This window comes from Apis mellifera, linkage group LG1 (assembly GCF_003254395.2).
Source record: "Apis mellifera strain DH4 linkage group LG1, Amel_HAv3.1, whole genome shotgun sequence".
Lineage (NCBI taxonomy): Eukaryota > Metazoa > Arthropoda > Insecta > Hymenoptera > Apidae > Apis > Apis mellifera.
This window is the reverse complement of record NC_037638.1, coordinates 20,594,593-20,608,722: the sequence shown is the minus strand read 5'-3', so window position 1 is coordinate 20,608,722 and position 14,130 is coordinate 20,594,593. Positions and strand designations below refer to the sequence as shown.

General features: G+C 21.2%; 2 protein-coding genes across 9 annotated transcripts; one reads left to right on the top strand and one right to left on the bottom strand.

The window, feature by feature from the left end:
* Positions 1-203: 203 nt before the first annotated feature.
* On the bottom strand, positions 204-7,759 carry LOC107966053. 8 transcript variants are annotated; one of them, XM_026444681.1, is made up of 8 exons: positions 7,574-7,759; positions 3,932-4,046; positions 2,889-3,067; positions 2,230-2,455; positions 1,770-2,095; positions 948-1,675; positions 425-698; positions 204-327 (listed from the first exon to the last, which is right to left on the bottom strand). In XM_026444681.1, exons 4-8 carry the CDS (start codon positions 2,415-2,417, stop codon positions 281-283), a joined length of 1,563 nt encoding a protein of 520 aa, XP_026300466.1. In that variant the 5' UTR covers positions 2,418-2,455; positions 2,889-3,067; positions 3,932-4,046; positions 7,574-7,759; the 3' UTR covers positions 204-280. The 8 variants fall into 8 exon arrangements, with proteins under 8 accessions (XP_026300466.1, XP_026300460.1, XP_026300457.1 ...); XM_026444675.1 differs by having other exon boundaries at positions 2,230-2,420; positions 3,958-4,046; positions 7,574-7,755; XM_026444672.1 differs by having other exon boundaries at positions 2,230-2,420; positions 7,574-7,754.
* Positions 7,760-9,984: 2,225 nt separating this feature from the next.
* LOC551637 (exosome RNA helicase MTR4) lies at positions 9,985-14,020 on the top strand. Its single transcript, XM_003251670.4, has 10 exons — positions 9,985-10,177; positions 10,284-10,385; positions 10,475-10,717; positions 10,792-10,999; positions 11,072-11,338; positions 11,428-12,256; positions 12,406-12,578; positions 12,643-13,074; positions 13,171-13,708; positions 13,809-14,020. Exons 1-10 carry the CDS (start codon positions 10,020-10,022, stop codon positions 13,964-13,966), a joined length of 3,108 nt encoding a protein of 1,035 aa, XP_003251718.1. The 5' UTR covers positions 9,985-10,019; the 3' UTR covers positions 13,967-14,020.
* Positions 14,021-14,130: the final 110 nt, after the last annotated feature.

The following is a 14,130-nucleotide window of genomic DNA, read 5'->3' as shown; positions in this document are numbered from 1 at the left end:
GAAAAGAATAATATTAATATAGAAATTACATTTTTTATTTATTTATTCAAATTTATTGTCATATAACTTGAATATTTATAAATAATTTTCATTTTAATTATTTATTATCATTAATTGTCATTTTAATTATCGCTTAATATTTATTTTTTATTCATTATTATTTATTTATTATTTTATTTACTTTTTATATTGCATATATATATTGCATATTAATATTCATATGTGAGAACATGGTCACAGCCATATATTGCCAACAGGATTTAAATCCTGTTAATTTAACTTAGTGATATAAGGTACTAAAAATACGTAAAGTACTTGGGTAAGGTACTAGAAATAAAGCAAGTATCAGTCAATATATTTACTATTATAATCGTTATCGAGTATTTCGATTAAGTTTTTATCATTTGTAAATAATGTTACATACTTCCAAATACTTTACGACCTTTCGTTACAGATAAGGACACAATGACAACACTTAAAATAAAAAAGACTAGTCCAAAGAAGGCAGTTAAAATTCTGCACCATTGTCGTTTCCGTTTTGCTTTTGCAATTACATGGCCCAAATGTTCTGCTCGCGAAACATCAAGCGTGAAATCTAAATTTTCAGCGAATCCTTGCATACGATAATTCCAATTATTTTTATTGGATGAGAAGATTCTATCTTTGTTGAATGAATCACCGTCACTGTACTCCAACTGCTGAAACATTAGTCTTGATACGTTTGTTACATTGACATTGTGAATATTGTTATTTGCACTGTTATTATATACAAGAAAAATGTATATTATATTCATTTAATTATTTATTTAAAGTAAATGCTTTTGTCTCATATATGTAAAAATATGTTCATTCATTATTAAAATCAGTTACAAAATTATAAAAATCTATCTTGAACTAATTTTATAGTTTAAAAATATATATATATATATATATATATATAGACTTACCTTAGAATATTCTGGATTATTAGAAATAATTTTATTCCGATCCTGTTTAATTTCTTCATTGATATTAATCGTCTCTTTTATATCATTTTTAATATAACGATTCATATATACATTTTTTATTTTTTTGTTATGAAAAATTGAATGATTTAAACACTTGCAATCATATGATTTAGAATTATCTATATTGTTTTGTAATAGTTCTGATTTTATTTTTTGGTATTGATTATCCATTAAAAACATAAGAGGCAGATTTTCTTTTCTCTTCAATTCATCATTCATTATGTTTTCTTGGTCATTTTTTGAAGATAGAAATCTACGAGTACGTTCACAAGTACATAAGCAAGTATACCAAGGATTGTATAGATGAGAATTTCGTGTATTATAAAGTTTTGAATTTACTGGATTGATTTTCGACGATGAATTTTTATTACAACTTAATTCATACGGATTCGTATCGTTTAAAAATGATCGTTTGCCCGGTAAAAAAGAAGAATTATGATAAACATATTCGTAAAACTCCCCTTTAAAATCAATTCCTTGCGCAATCTGATATGAAATATTTTGTAATATTTCTTCTGGTGTTATATTTTTGCCTTCTATCATGGAATCCAGAGTTTGAGATAATTCAAGAAGAATTTCATGTGCTGATAAATTTATAGATTTTTCATAATCCCAATCGCAATATGAATAAGTGTATGCGCAACCACATCCGCAATATGTGTATAAAGCTAATATAAATTATAAATCCCAATGAATATGAACATTTCAATATTTTTAATATAAAAAAGAATCTATTTTTCATACAAAAATATCATTACTTACTATCATATTCAGAATTTTCGTTGTTTTGATAAAGATCGCGCAAATTAAAAAATGTGGTCGGCCAAATAGGACGTGGAATTGCCTCACTTTCATGAATTATAGCAAGTCCTTCATTGAATTGGTCTTTCATTGTTAAAGGTATACCTCGAAAAAAATTTTGATTGGAAACTGCTGATGTATAACAAGAATATAACAATGGTAGAGAATGACTGGAATAGCCAGAACTGGTCGAAGTTCGGCAACATTTTCTTAGATTATTTCGTGTTATAGTTGATAAACCAGCTATAAATCTTGAAACATAAGCATCTAACGAGTCAGCTTCTATCCTGAAGATAATTTCTTTTACTTTATTTTAATTATTTATTTATCATATTTATTTATCATTTCAAGGATTATTTATAATTTATATTTTGAATAACAATTTATATATTACAGTAATAAATGAAAAAATTTAATTTACCATTCTATCTCATGTAAATCAGTTCGTGGTATAGCGTACAGATTATTGAGATTGCAAGCAAATCTTTCATTCGATAGATATAAAGACAACTTGGTAGTTTCACTGTCAGAATTAATTTGGTTTTCATCTGAAACTGCCAAAGCTGTTGCGATTGCCGCATTAGAATAAAATTTCCCGCGTTCCAGCATTCCCTGTTCGATTCAATAATATTTCCTATATGAAATTCCTAATGTATGAAATTTTAAAAAACTTTGTTATGTAACTTTATTATATAACTTTATATTTTTAACAATGTCATCAATTTATATTTATATTTATAAAATATTAATAGTATGTTAATTATATAAAGATTGCTAATATATTTATAAAACAAACTTTTGAATTGTAAAAACCAAAACAAATATAAAACTTAGTATATAAAAATATCGGTTCAAACTTATTTAATTATAAACAATTTTAAATTTATGTATTCTTCACAGACGAAATGAAAAGATAAACGAATAAACAATGCTATCAATTGAACTTTTAAATTAATTTTTTATATTTAAAAAATTTTATATATATAATATATCTCTTAAAATTTATTTATTGTTAAAAAATAATTTTGATAATTTGTTGAATATATTATATAAATAATGTACATATTTATGTATTCATACCTTAATAATTTGTGGTTGATAATCGTTACTGCATAAATTAGATGCAGGTTCATCCAATAACCATTGCTGCATGCTCGTCTAGAATAATTGACTTCGAACAAATAGTTGTTCGCTTTCATTCTTAAATTCCTTCATTTTCATTAATATTTTAACATTTTTTTATATCTTTCTAATTATCACTGTAAAATATAATATAAATATTATTTTCAATATAAGTATCATTTAAGCATCAATATAAAAAGTATATTTATTAAATTTTATAAAACTGATTTATTAAACTCTGTTTAATAAATAATAATAAAATTTATAAAATTATTATTTTGTACTTTATCATTAATTCTATATTTATAGAAAAAAAATATAATTTAGCAAATATTATATAATTGATTAAGTTAACATTATAACTTAAATTTTTTTAAATTCGAAATTCTAACTGTATAATCTGATTTATTAGAGAGAAATCTTTTTGAATAGATACTTATTGGACATTATGATGCGAAAGATGTTCCAAAGTTTCAAGGTCGCTTTCACATTTGTCATGTTCACGTAAGAAATTGGACAACGTGAAATGAATATTACGTTATTTAGGACATTCTTTATAAGCCAATGAAAATATAAAATAATGCAAAATTTTTACAATAATTATGCTTTATTATATAATTTTTTAAAAAACAATTTTATCATTATTTAATATTTTTTATATTAATATTGATTTCTTATATTGATATGATTTTTTATTTTCATATTCTTATATTCTTTAAATTTTATAATATAATTGACTATTTTATAATTCAAAATGATATTAAAGTGCAACATATTAATTTTATAATTACGATTTTTATTAAAAATTCATTTATAGTTATGAAATATTGTAATTTAAAAATTCAGATATTGTTATAATAAAACAAGTTTTAAATTAATGAAATAAACGAATATTTAAAAATATTAGATAAAATTGAATATTTAATGAGCTGATAATTATAGTATCTCAAAAGTATGGTTCATGTATATACGAACACATATAAACATGGTACTCCAATTACCTGGTACCATGGATCAGTGTACACACCGTAGCACCCAGCTCTCTGCATTCCGCCTCTTTTAGTCGACCACTTTCACGTCACTATAGCTCACTGTCTGATGTTCACGTATTACACCCTGGAATGTCGATTGATGTTATGTTAAAAGTCTGTACTTGGAGAAGAATGTAATTCCAATCAAATGTTCGTTATTACATAGATACATTATATAATTGAACAATTTTTATATAGAAATATATAAATTATTATAAATTAATAGATATTAAATTCATTATATATTTTATAATTTGCGCTTATTTTTATTAAATGATTTTATTTATTTTTTTATTTGATTTTCTTTTTCTTTTATAATTGTACGATTTTGGTTTTTAATAATTTAAAATAATAATAAACATGATTTAACCATACAGCATTATAAAAGATTGTAGAAAACTTATGAGAAGTCTGCAAATCGAAGTTACAAAAAATATTTAACTTACGAACTTTCACTTGCACTTATTCAGGTTCATCATATGAAAAGGACTGCTTCGAAAATAAATTCCGCAATTCTCCGTTATACTACTTTCCTACATTTGAAAGGAGTAAACTTGTTTTCTTAATTAGTTAGATCCGAAAAAAATTTTTTCGTATCCACTTTCATGACATTATACGAAAATGCTATGCATAATTTATAATTAAATAAATCTTTTCTTTGTTTTTTTCGTTTTATTTCTTTTTCTTCTTTTATTTATTTTTTTATAAAATTAATAAAAAATTTATTTATATTCATATACATATTCATTTTGAAATAATTTTGAAAATTTAGTTAATTATAAATGATATTATATAAATTATATAAATTGTAATTATAATAAAATATAAATTATATAAATATTACTAAATTATAAATTATTTAATTTATATTAATATAAATATTATAATATTATAAAATTAGTATTGCAACAATGTGATTTTCATTTTAAAATAAAAAATTTACATTTATTTATAATGTTACAAATAAGATAATATTTGAAAATTACAAATTAATTTATTATTTTTTATTTTGAATAAAATAAAAATGATATGTTACTGAATTATATATTTTATATTAAAGTTGATAATTAATGAAAAATTTATAAATAATGATATAGATATTATTATTGATATTAATATTGATTCATATAGTTTTATAACTGTGCAATAAAATAAAAATCTGAAAATATTGGTTAATAATATGTAAGATATAAATTTATATAATATCAAACATATAATACAAAATATAGCTTTTATATATTTATATATAATGTAAATATATACATGTATATTTCATATCAATGAATAAATATGTACAAAATTTAGCGTTAAAATAGACTAAATAATTAAAGAGTAATATAGCTTTTTTTTCTCAAGAAAAGAAGTACAAAAATAACAATTGATTTATGATAATGAGCATATCTACATATTCAACGAACAATCAGATTATGTGAGTTTTGTTGTTTCTATGTATGTAAGTACTCATACGCATTGAAATAAGTACCTTGAACATACGATGCAATAGTCAAAGAAAAATATGTGATTTAACATCCTTCTTACTAAGATATTAATTATTTTTTATTTTTATTTTTTATTGAAATGTAGTTATTCAAATCATAAATAGAATACTAAAGTTAAGAAATAAATATTAAAATTATTACATAAGATATTTTTTTGTAGATAAAAGATAACTTATATAATTAAAAACTATTAAGAATATTTTCAATCAAAATAATACGTAATTAACGATTTTTTATTAATAAAATAAATTATACTTATATTTATAATTTATTTTCAATTTAAATTAAAATATATATAATATTGTAATATATAAATATTGTAATGTATTGTATTTTATAATGTTTGAACCTTTATCTATTTTAATATGTGAATATATAATTATTATGGAATATGTATTCTATTTTTATTTACATTGTAAACATTATATAAAACATATAACGTATTTTAATGAAAATCATTAGATTTTTAATATAAAATTAATAACTAATATTTAAACTTAATAATAATTAATAATTAATAATTAATATTATTAAGAGTTAATAGAATTAATAATTAATAATAATAAAAATTTATTCATGAAAAGCTGATCGAAATTAAAAACATAAAAAAAATTAATTTCCATTATTGAAATTTTATTTACTAAAGTTTGATTTTAAAATTTGCATAATTTGAAGAATATTTTGTTAAATTAAATTAAAATTACTTTAAATTTTTATTACATTATTATATTTTACAAAATATTAAAATTTGTATTATATTATTACAATAAAGATAAAATAATTTATTTAAATTATAAAAAAATAACAATTTATAAAAATAAATGATTAAAAATCTTCCGAGATGTGTATTTGAGAAAGATCGAGATTGAAATTTTTAACTAAGACACGATGATTCACGTGGCCCATTGATTACCTCATGTTTCTACATCTTTTGAATCATATATATATTCCATTGAATATTCATTTCCCTTTATTATTATAAATTATCATATAACACTCTTTTTTTAAATATATATATAAACATAAATATACATATTCATTTTTTAAATTAATTTTATTCAAATTGTTATTATGTGTACATTTAAATTATCTAATTATCTAATTAATCTAATTGTTATATTGTCTAGTTATTATACTGTCATAATTAATTAATTATTTTAGATACAATTTTAGATAAAATTTTTTACAAAAAAATCGTAAAATTAATGTAACATATTTTTAATAAAATAATGATCAAATTTACAAATTTTTATCAGAGAAAGAAAAAATCAAACAGATTTAACTGAATAATCAAAATAAAAACTCATTTGCAATATATTTTAGAATTTTATTTTATGAATTGAATAGTTTAAATTAAAAATAAAAATAATTTCTAAGTAAAAGTAACGACTGAACTTTTGAAAATATATATTTCGGAAGAATAACTAGATAAAACAATATATAATCTTAACTTTTAAATTAAACAATACATAATCAATGCAAATACAATACTGCAGGTGTTCTTATGGTATATGTAAGCATTGTCTGTTGTTAAAACATAGTATTATATTATCATATTCATTAATTTTATAATTTAATTAATTAATTAATTAATTTGTTAAAGAATTAAAATAAAACTATTATCTATATATTCATTTTTTTTTAAATATATGCATACAATTTAAAAAAATGATAAGCTGAATCATCAAAATGCTATATAACAAATAATAAATAATTAATATCTACTATAAATATCTATTACTAATAATTAAAATAAAAAATAGTACATTATAAATTATTGGTAAAACTATTAAAAGTAAAATTTTTATAATATATAAATATTTCTAAATATTAATTTTTTTGTATTGATACTCTATTTCATAAATAAAGTATAAAAATCTAAAGATTGATTATATGATTAAAGATTGTTTACATGAAAAATAAAAAATTCAAAGAAAAAAATATCAATAACATAACTAGAAACGATTTATTAAAAAATAATTAATTGAAGAATTAAAATTTATTAATATCTTTAAATAATTAAATTAAGTGTAATTCTTAATTTTTATAATTATAAATTTAATTTTAAATTATTTTCTTTTCTTAAAATTTATATATATATTTTTTTAAGTACCTTTAAGCAAGCCTGTTTCAATTTTCTTTCTATGTCAATAAACTTTGTATGAAGGAGGCTGAGCGCTCGGAAGATAAAACTTTCACGCGCGTGCTAGCGTGACCGTTACACTCGCGACGTTCCACTCACAAACTCCCAAAAGAAACTGAAAGTCCCGTTTCTTCGTAGCATAAACGCTACTCATTCAAAATCTTCAATCTCATGATCTCTCTACTGTTACATTCACATAATATTAATTACTCATTTTATTTACATTTCTATTTTGATTTATTTAAATTAATTAAGAAAATAATAAATATTTAATAATATAAATAATATTTAATAATTTATTTTATGCAAGAAAAAATAAATATATAAAATATATTAATTTATTTGCATATTTATGAAATTAATAATGGAATAAATAAAAATAATATAATAAATAGTAACTTAGCATTCAAAATTCATTAAAATTAATCTAAAGTATCTAAGACAAAAGAAATTTACAAAAGAAAATGCATATATTCTATTCTATAGGAAGAATGAATTAATAAGAAATTTAATGATACTCACAAAAATTTTCGATACTATCCATTAAATATATAATATATAATATATAAAATATATATTTAAAATATATTATACTTTATATATAAATATTGTATATAAAAAAAATATGTATACTTTTACACTATATATATATAAAAAAATTATTAATCATTATAATAAAATTAATTAGGTGTCGGAGCCTCTTGAATATATAAATCTTACACAGCAAATATAGAAAAAAAGAGTAAATAACGAAAAAAGAATAAAAATATAATATATTACAATAAATTAAAAATATTAAAATTATTTGCAGAATATTGCAAATGAAACATAGAAAAAATAATAAATAATAAAAAAAAAATAGAGATAGAATAAGAATAAATTATCAATGCCATCTCTCGAATATTAAAGACATTTCTTTAAAAGCAGGGTAAAATAGGGTAAAAATTAAAAATTACTAGTCTTGAGTATTGAAAAGATGTTTTTAATATTTAAAAGATGGCACTGATCTTCAATTCTTATCTTGATATAAAGAGATATTCGAGATGGTGATCATAGTTTGTTTTATCCTATTTTTATCCTATTTCTTATCCTTTCTATATTTCTATATTTGTGGCACTCTGCAAATGATATTAATTGCTCAATTTTTATTATCTCTATCTTTGTGTTATTATTTATTTATATTTTATCCACATTTACTTTTAGTGCGTAACCACAAATGAAGTATCTTTATAATGATGAAGGATGTGAATTGAATACGTTTTATTTCTTTTTCAGTTCTTTTAATTTATAATTATTTCGTATATAAATGATTTTTAAATATTTGAAAAAAATATTTGAAAAACTTATAATTTCTAAACATTTAAAAAAAAATTAAATTTTATTAATTAAATTTGAAAAAATATATTTAATTTTATATTTAAAAATTTTTTAAAATTTATAATCTACAATAATCACAGAATTAATTTATGAATTAATATCGCATTATGATCGATTCGAGAGATGAGCATCCATTTTAAAATAAATTACAAATAAAAGTTTGATAAAATAAAAAACATTGATAAATTAAAAATAATATGCATAATAATAATTTTTCTGATTTCTAATAATTTCTTTTTATTTAATACAAAGAGTTTTTTATAATTAAAAAAATATACATAACAGGGTGAAACTCATTTTAATTATCTATCTCACAATAATTTATGTAAATATATAAATAATTAATTTATATAAATATTTATTCTATTTAGAATTTTTGTTAAAATTTTAGTTTCAATTTCAATTATTATTAATATGAATAATATTGAGAATAAAACTAAAATGATAAAGAAATTCTAATAAACAAAAAATAGAACAAAAAATGCATTAAATATTATATCTGTTATTCTATATGTTATCTAAAATTCAATCAAACGATATGTAAAGTTAACAAGTCATAAATATCCAAAACAGATTAAGTAAGCAATGTATATTGAAAAGTTCTTTAATTCAAATAGATTCAAATTTCATTAAATAAAATTATATCATTTTTTTATATGATAATAAAAAATTAATAATCATAATAATCAATTGATATATACTTGCATTTTTATTAAATTATTAAATTATTAAATTATTAAATTTTGTCATGCGCAAAAAAATAAAATATTTATCTATACTATTGATACGAAACAATTATACGATATAAAAAAAGAAATGAATATTCATTTTTATATGTATTTGAATTCATGATTTTGAAATATATATCTGTATATTTGAAATAAGAAAATTATATAAAATTATATAAAATTAATATAAAAAGATGATATAAAATTTAAAATTAATCGATGATCGATTTGTCATTCGATATAATTATATAATCGATAGTTGATATAAAGTATCGATAAATATAAACAATCTTGATTTGTCTCAAGAATCGATGAAAATTGTACATACTTCGCATAAATTTATATTTATAATGGCTAATTTTACTGAAGACTTATTTGATGTTTTTGAAGAAGCAGAAGATATAGTAGAAGTGATTCCAGCTCCGGTGAAACCAAGAAATGAAGATTTAAATACATCATTTAATGAAAAGTAAGTATAAATTATTCCATAACCTCTCTATTATATTGATATTTTAAATGTAATATAAGAAATATTTTTAATTAAAAAAAATAATACATAAGAAATAATAACACAGGAAAACTAATTTAGAAAGTGGTACTAAACGAGAATTTGAAAATGATTCTGATGAATTAGTTTCTAAAAAATTGCGGTCTGATCCTGTATTGGAAGATTTAAAGTAAGTTTTTTTATAAAACTTTTTGTAGAGTTTCATTTAAACTATTTGATAAATATTTTTGAATATATATATTTTTTAAATTTATATAGTATAGAAGAATTAGCACCACGTATTAAAATACATACAATAGAAACAATTGAGTCATGTACACATGAAGTTGCAGTTCCTCCAGATTATGAATATATACCATTAGAGAATAAACAAAGCAAACCAGCAAAAGAATACAAATTTGTATTAGATCCTTTCCAAAAAGAAGCAATCTTATGTATTGAAAATAATCAATCTGTTTTAGTTTCTGCACATACATCAGCTGGTAAAACTGTTGTTGCAGAGTATGTATTTGAAATTTGAATAAATTTTAGATATAAATAATAATATTATATAGATAATTTTTAAAACTTTACAGATATGCAATAGCATGTTCATTAAGAGATAAGCAAAGAGTCATTTATACAACACCTATAAAAGCATTAAGTAATCAAAAGTATAGAGAATTTTTTGAAGAATTTAAAGATGTAGGTTTAGTAACTGGAGATGTAACAATTAATCCAACAGCAAGTGTGCTTATTATGACTACTGAAATCTTAAGAAATATGCTTTATCGTGGATCTGAGGTTTTTAAAAATTTTATTATATTATATTATATATAAATGATAATAATTTAAATAATATATGTGACATTTAAGGTAATGCGTGAAGTTGGATGGGTAATTTTTGATGAAATTCATTATATGCGTGATAAAGAAAGAGGAGTTGTATGGGAAGAAACATTAATATTATTACCAGACAATGTGCACTATGTATTTCTTTCTGCTACTATACCTAATGCTAGACAATTTGTAGAATGGGTTGCACATTTACATAAGCAACCATGTCATGTTGTTTATACAGATTACAGACCAACTCCTTTACAACATTATATATTTCCTGTTGGTGGAGATGGTATTCATTTGGTTTGTAAAAATTATAATAAATAAATTATTTGTTATAAAATGAAGATTTCATTTAAATAATATATATTTATATTTATATTTATATGTAGGTTGTGGATGAAATGGGACAATTTAAAGAAGAGAATTTTAACAGGGCAATGGCTTGTTTACAACATAGTGATGCAGCTAAAGGGGATAGTAAAGGTCGCAAAGGTGGTATTCGTCCATCAAATGCTGGACAAACAAATATCTTTAAAATGGTCAAAATGATTATGGAAAGAAATTTTGCACCTGTTATTATATTTAGTTTTTCCAAAAAAGATTGTGAGATATATGCCATGCAAATGGCTAAATTAGATTTGAATACATTAGAAGAAAAAAAGTTGGTAGATGAAGTATTTAATAATGCTATGGATGTTCTTAACGAAGAAGATCGACGTTTACCACAAGTTGAAAATGTATTACCACTTTTAAGACGAGGAATAGGTATTCATCATGGTGGACTTTTACCTATTCTGAAAGAAACTGTAGAAATATTATTTGGTGAAGGATTAATAAAAGCATTATTTGCAACAGAAACTTTTGCTATGGGATTAAATATGCCAGCACGAACAGTTTTATTTACAGCATCACGAAAATTTGATGGTAAAGACTTTCGTTGGATTACATCTGGAGAATATATACAAATGTCTGGTCGAGCAGGTAGAAGAGGTTTAGATGAAAAGGGAATAGTAATATTAATGATAGATGAACAAGTTAGTCCAGTTGTTGGTAAAGCAATTGTACAAGGAAAACCAGATCCTATTAATTCAGCTTTTCATTTAACATATAATATGGTTTTAAATCTTTTGAGAGTTGAAGAAATTAATCCAGAATATATGCTTGAAAGAAGTTTTTATCAATTTCAAAATCAAGCCTCTATTCCAGATTTATATAACAGTAAGTAATTCTATTCATTTATTAGATTTTAAAATAAAATAAAATATTTCTTATATATTTTAAATCAGAATAAAATATTTTTATATTTTTATGTAAAAATATCTCTGTATATTCATATATATATTTATATTTTACATATATCATTATAGAAGTAAAGGATTTGCAAGGTGCATATAATGCAGTAACTATTGATAGATATAATCACATATCTTCCTATCATGATATACGTGAACAACTTGAACATCTTAGCACTGAATTTAGATGTTTCTTAACAAAACCAGAATATTTACTTCCATTTTTACAACCTGGAAGATTAGTAAAAGTAAATATTTATCTATAGCATTTATATTCAAAATTATTTTTTTTAATCATATTGATAATTGTAGGTAAAAAATGAAAATGAAATGTTTGATTGGGGTATAATTGTAAATTTCAAAAAGAAAAATCCTAAAAATCCAATAAGAGAAAATACTGTTATCATTATTGATATATTACTTCACATTTCTAAAAACTCTAGTGAAGGATGTCCTGTACCTTGTCGAGAAGGAGAAGAAGGTGACATGGAAGTAGTTCCTGTTATACATACATTAATTTCTCAAATTAGTTCACTTAGATTATATTATCCAAAAGATTTAAGACCATCTGATAATAGAAAAAGCGTATTAAAAACAATACAAGAAGTAAAAAAAAGATTTCCAGATGGGCCACCATTGTTAAATCCTATTACAGATATGCACATTGAAGATGATGCTTTCAAAGATATCGTCAAAAAAATTGAAGTATTAGAAGAAAAATTATATGCTCATCCTTTACATAAGGTAATAATATTATCTTTTCTTTTCATATATTTTTTTAATTTGTAATATTTTTTAATATTATTTTTAAAATGAATATTTTATTATTTTTTATCTTAGGATCCTAATGTAAATATTCTATATGAACAATTTTTACATAAAGAAGATTTAGGTAATCAGCTAAAACAAGCTAAATTAGAATTAAAACAAGCTAAATCAATACTTCAAATGGATGAATTAAAATGTAGAAAACGAGTATTGCGAAGAATGGCCTATTGTACAGCATCAGATGTTATAGAATTAAAAGGCAGAGTGGCTTGTGAACTTAATGGAGCTGACGAATTGTTAATGACAGAAATGATTTTTAATGGTTTATTTAATTCATTAAGTGTACCACAAATGGTAGCATTAATTAGTTGTTTTGTTTGCGATGACAAATCAAATGAAATGCCTAAGAGTACTGAAGAATTAAGTGGTCCACTTAGACAAATGCAAGATTTAGCTCGAAGAATAGCAAAAGTATCTACAGAAGCTAATCTAGAATTAGATGAAGATACATATGTAGAACGATTTAAGCCATATTTAATGGATGTTGTATATGCTTGGTGTAAAGGAGCTACTTTTTTACAAATTTGTAAAATGACAGATATATTTGAAGGTATATTTCAAAATTTTTACATTTTTTTTTTTTTTTACTAAATTATCAAATATTTTTATATTTATTCTTTTGAAAATATTATAATTTTAATTAATTCTAGGTTCTATTATAAGATGTATGCGTCGTTTGGAAGAAGTTCTTAGACAATTATGTCAAGCAGCCAAAAATATTGGAAATACGGATTTAGAAAATAAATTTAGTGAAGCAATTAAACTTATAAAACGTGACATTGTCTTTGCTGCATCTTTGTATTTGTAATAAAAATTCTTTAAAAAATTTAATATTATTCAAAATATATTTTTTTATTACAAATTCCATTTATATTTATTACAAATTGAACTCCTTTAATATATTTTTAAATCTTTCTTGCAATTATGGTAACGACAAACAAAAGTAGCCTTTTGTTTGAGGTTTTTTGAAAT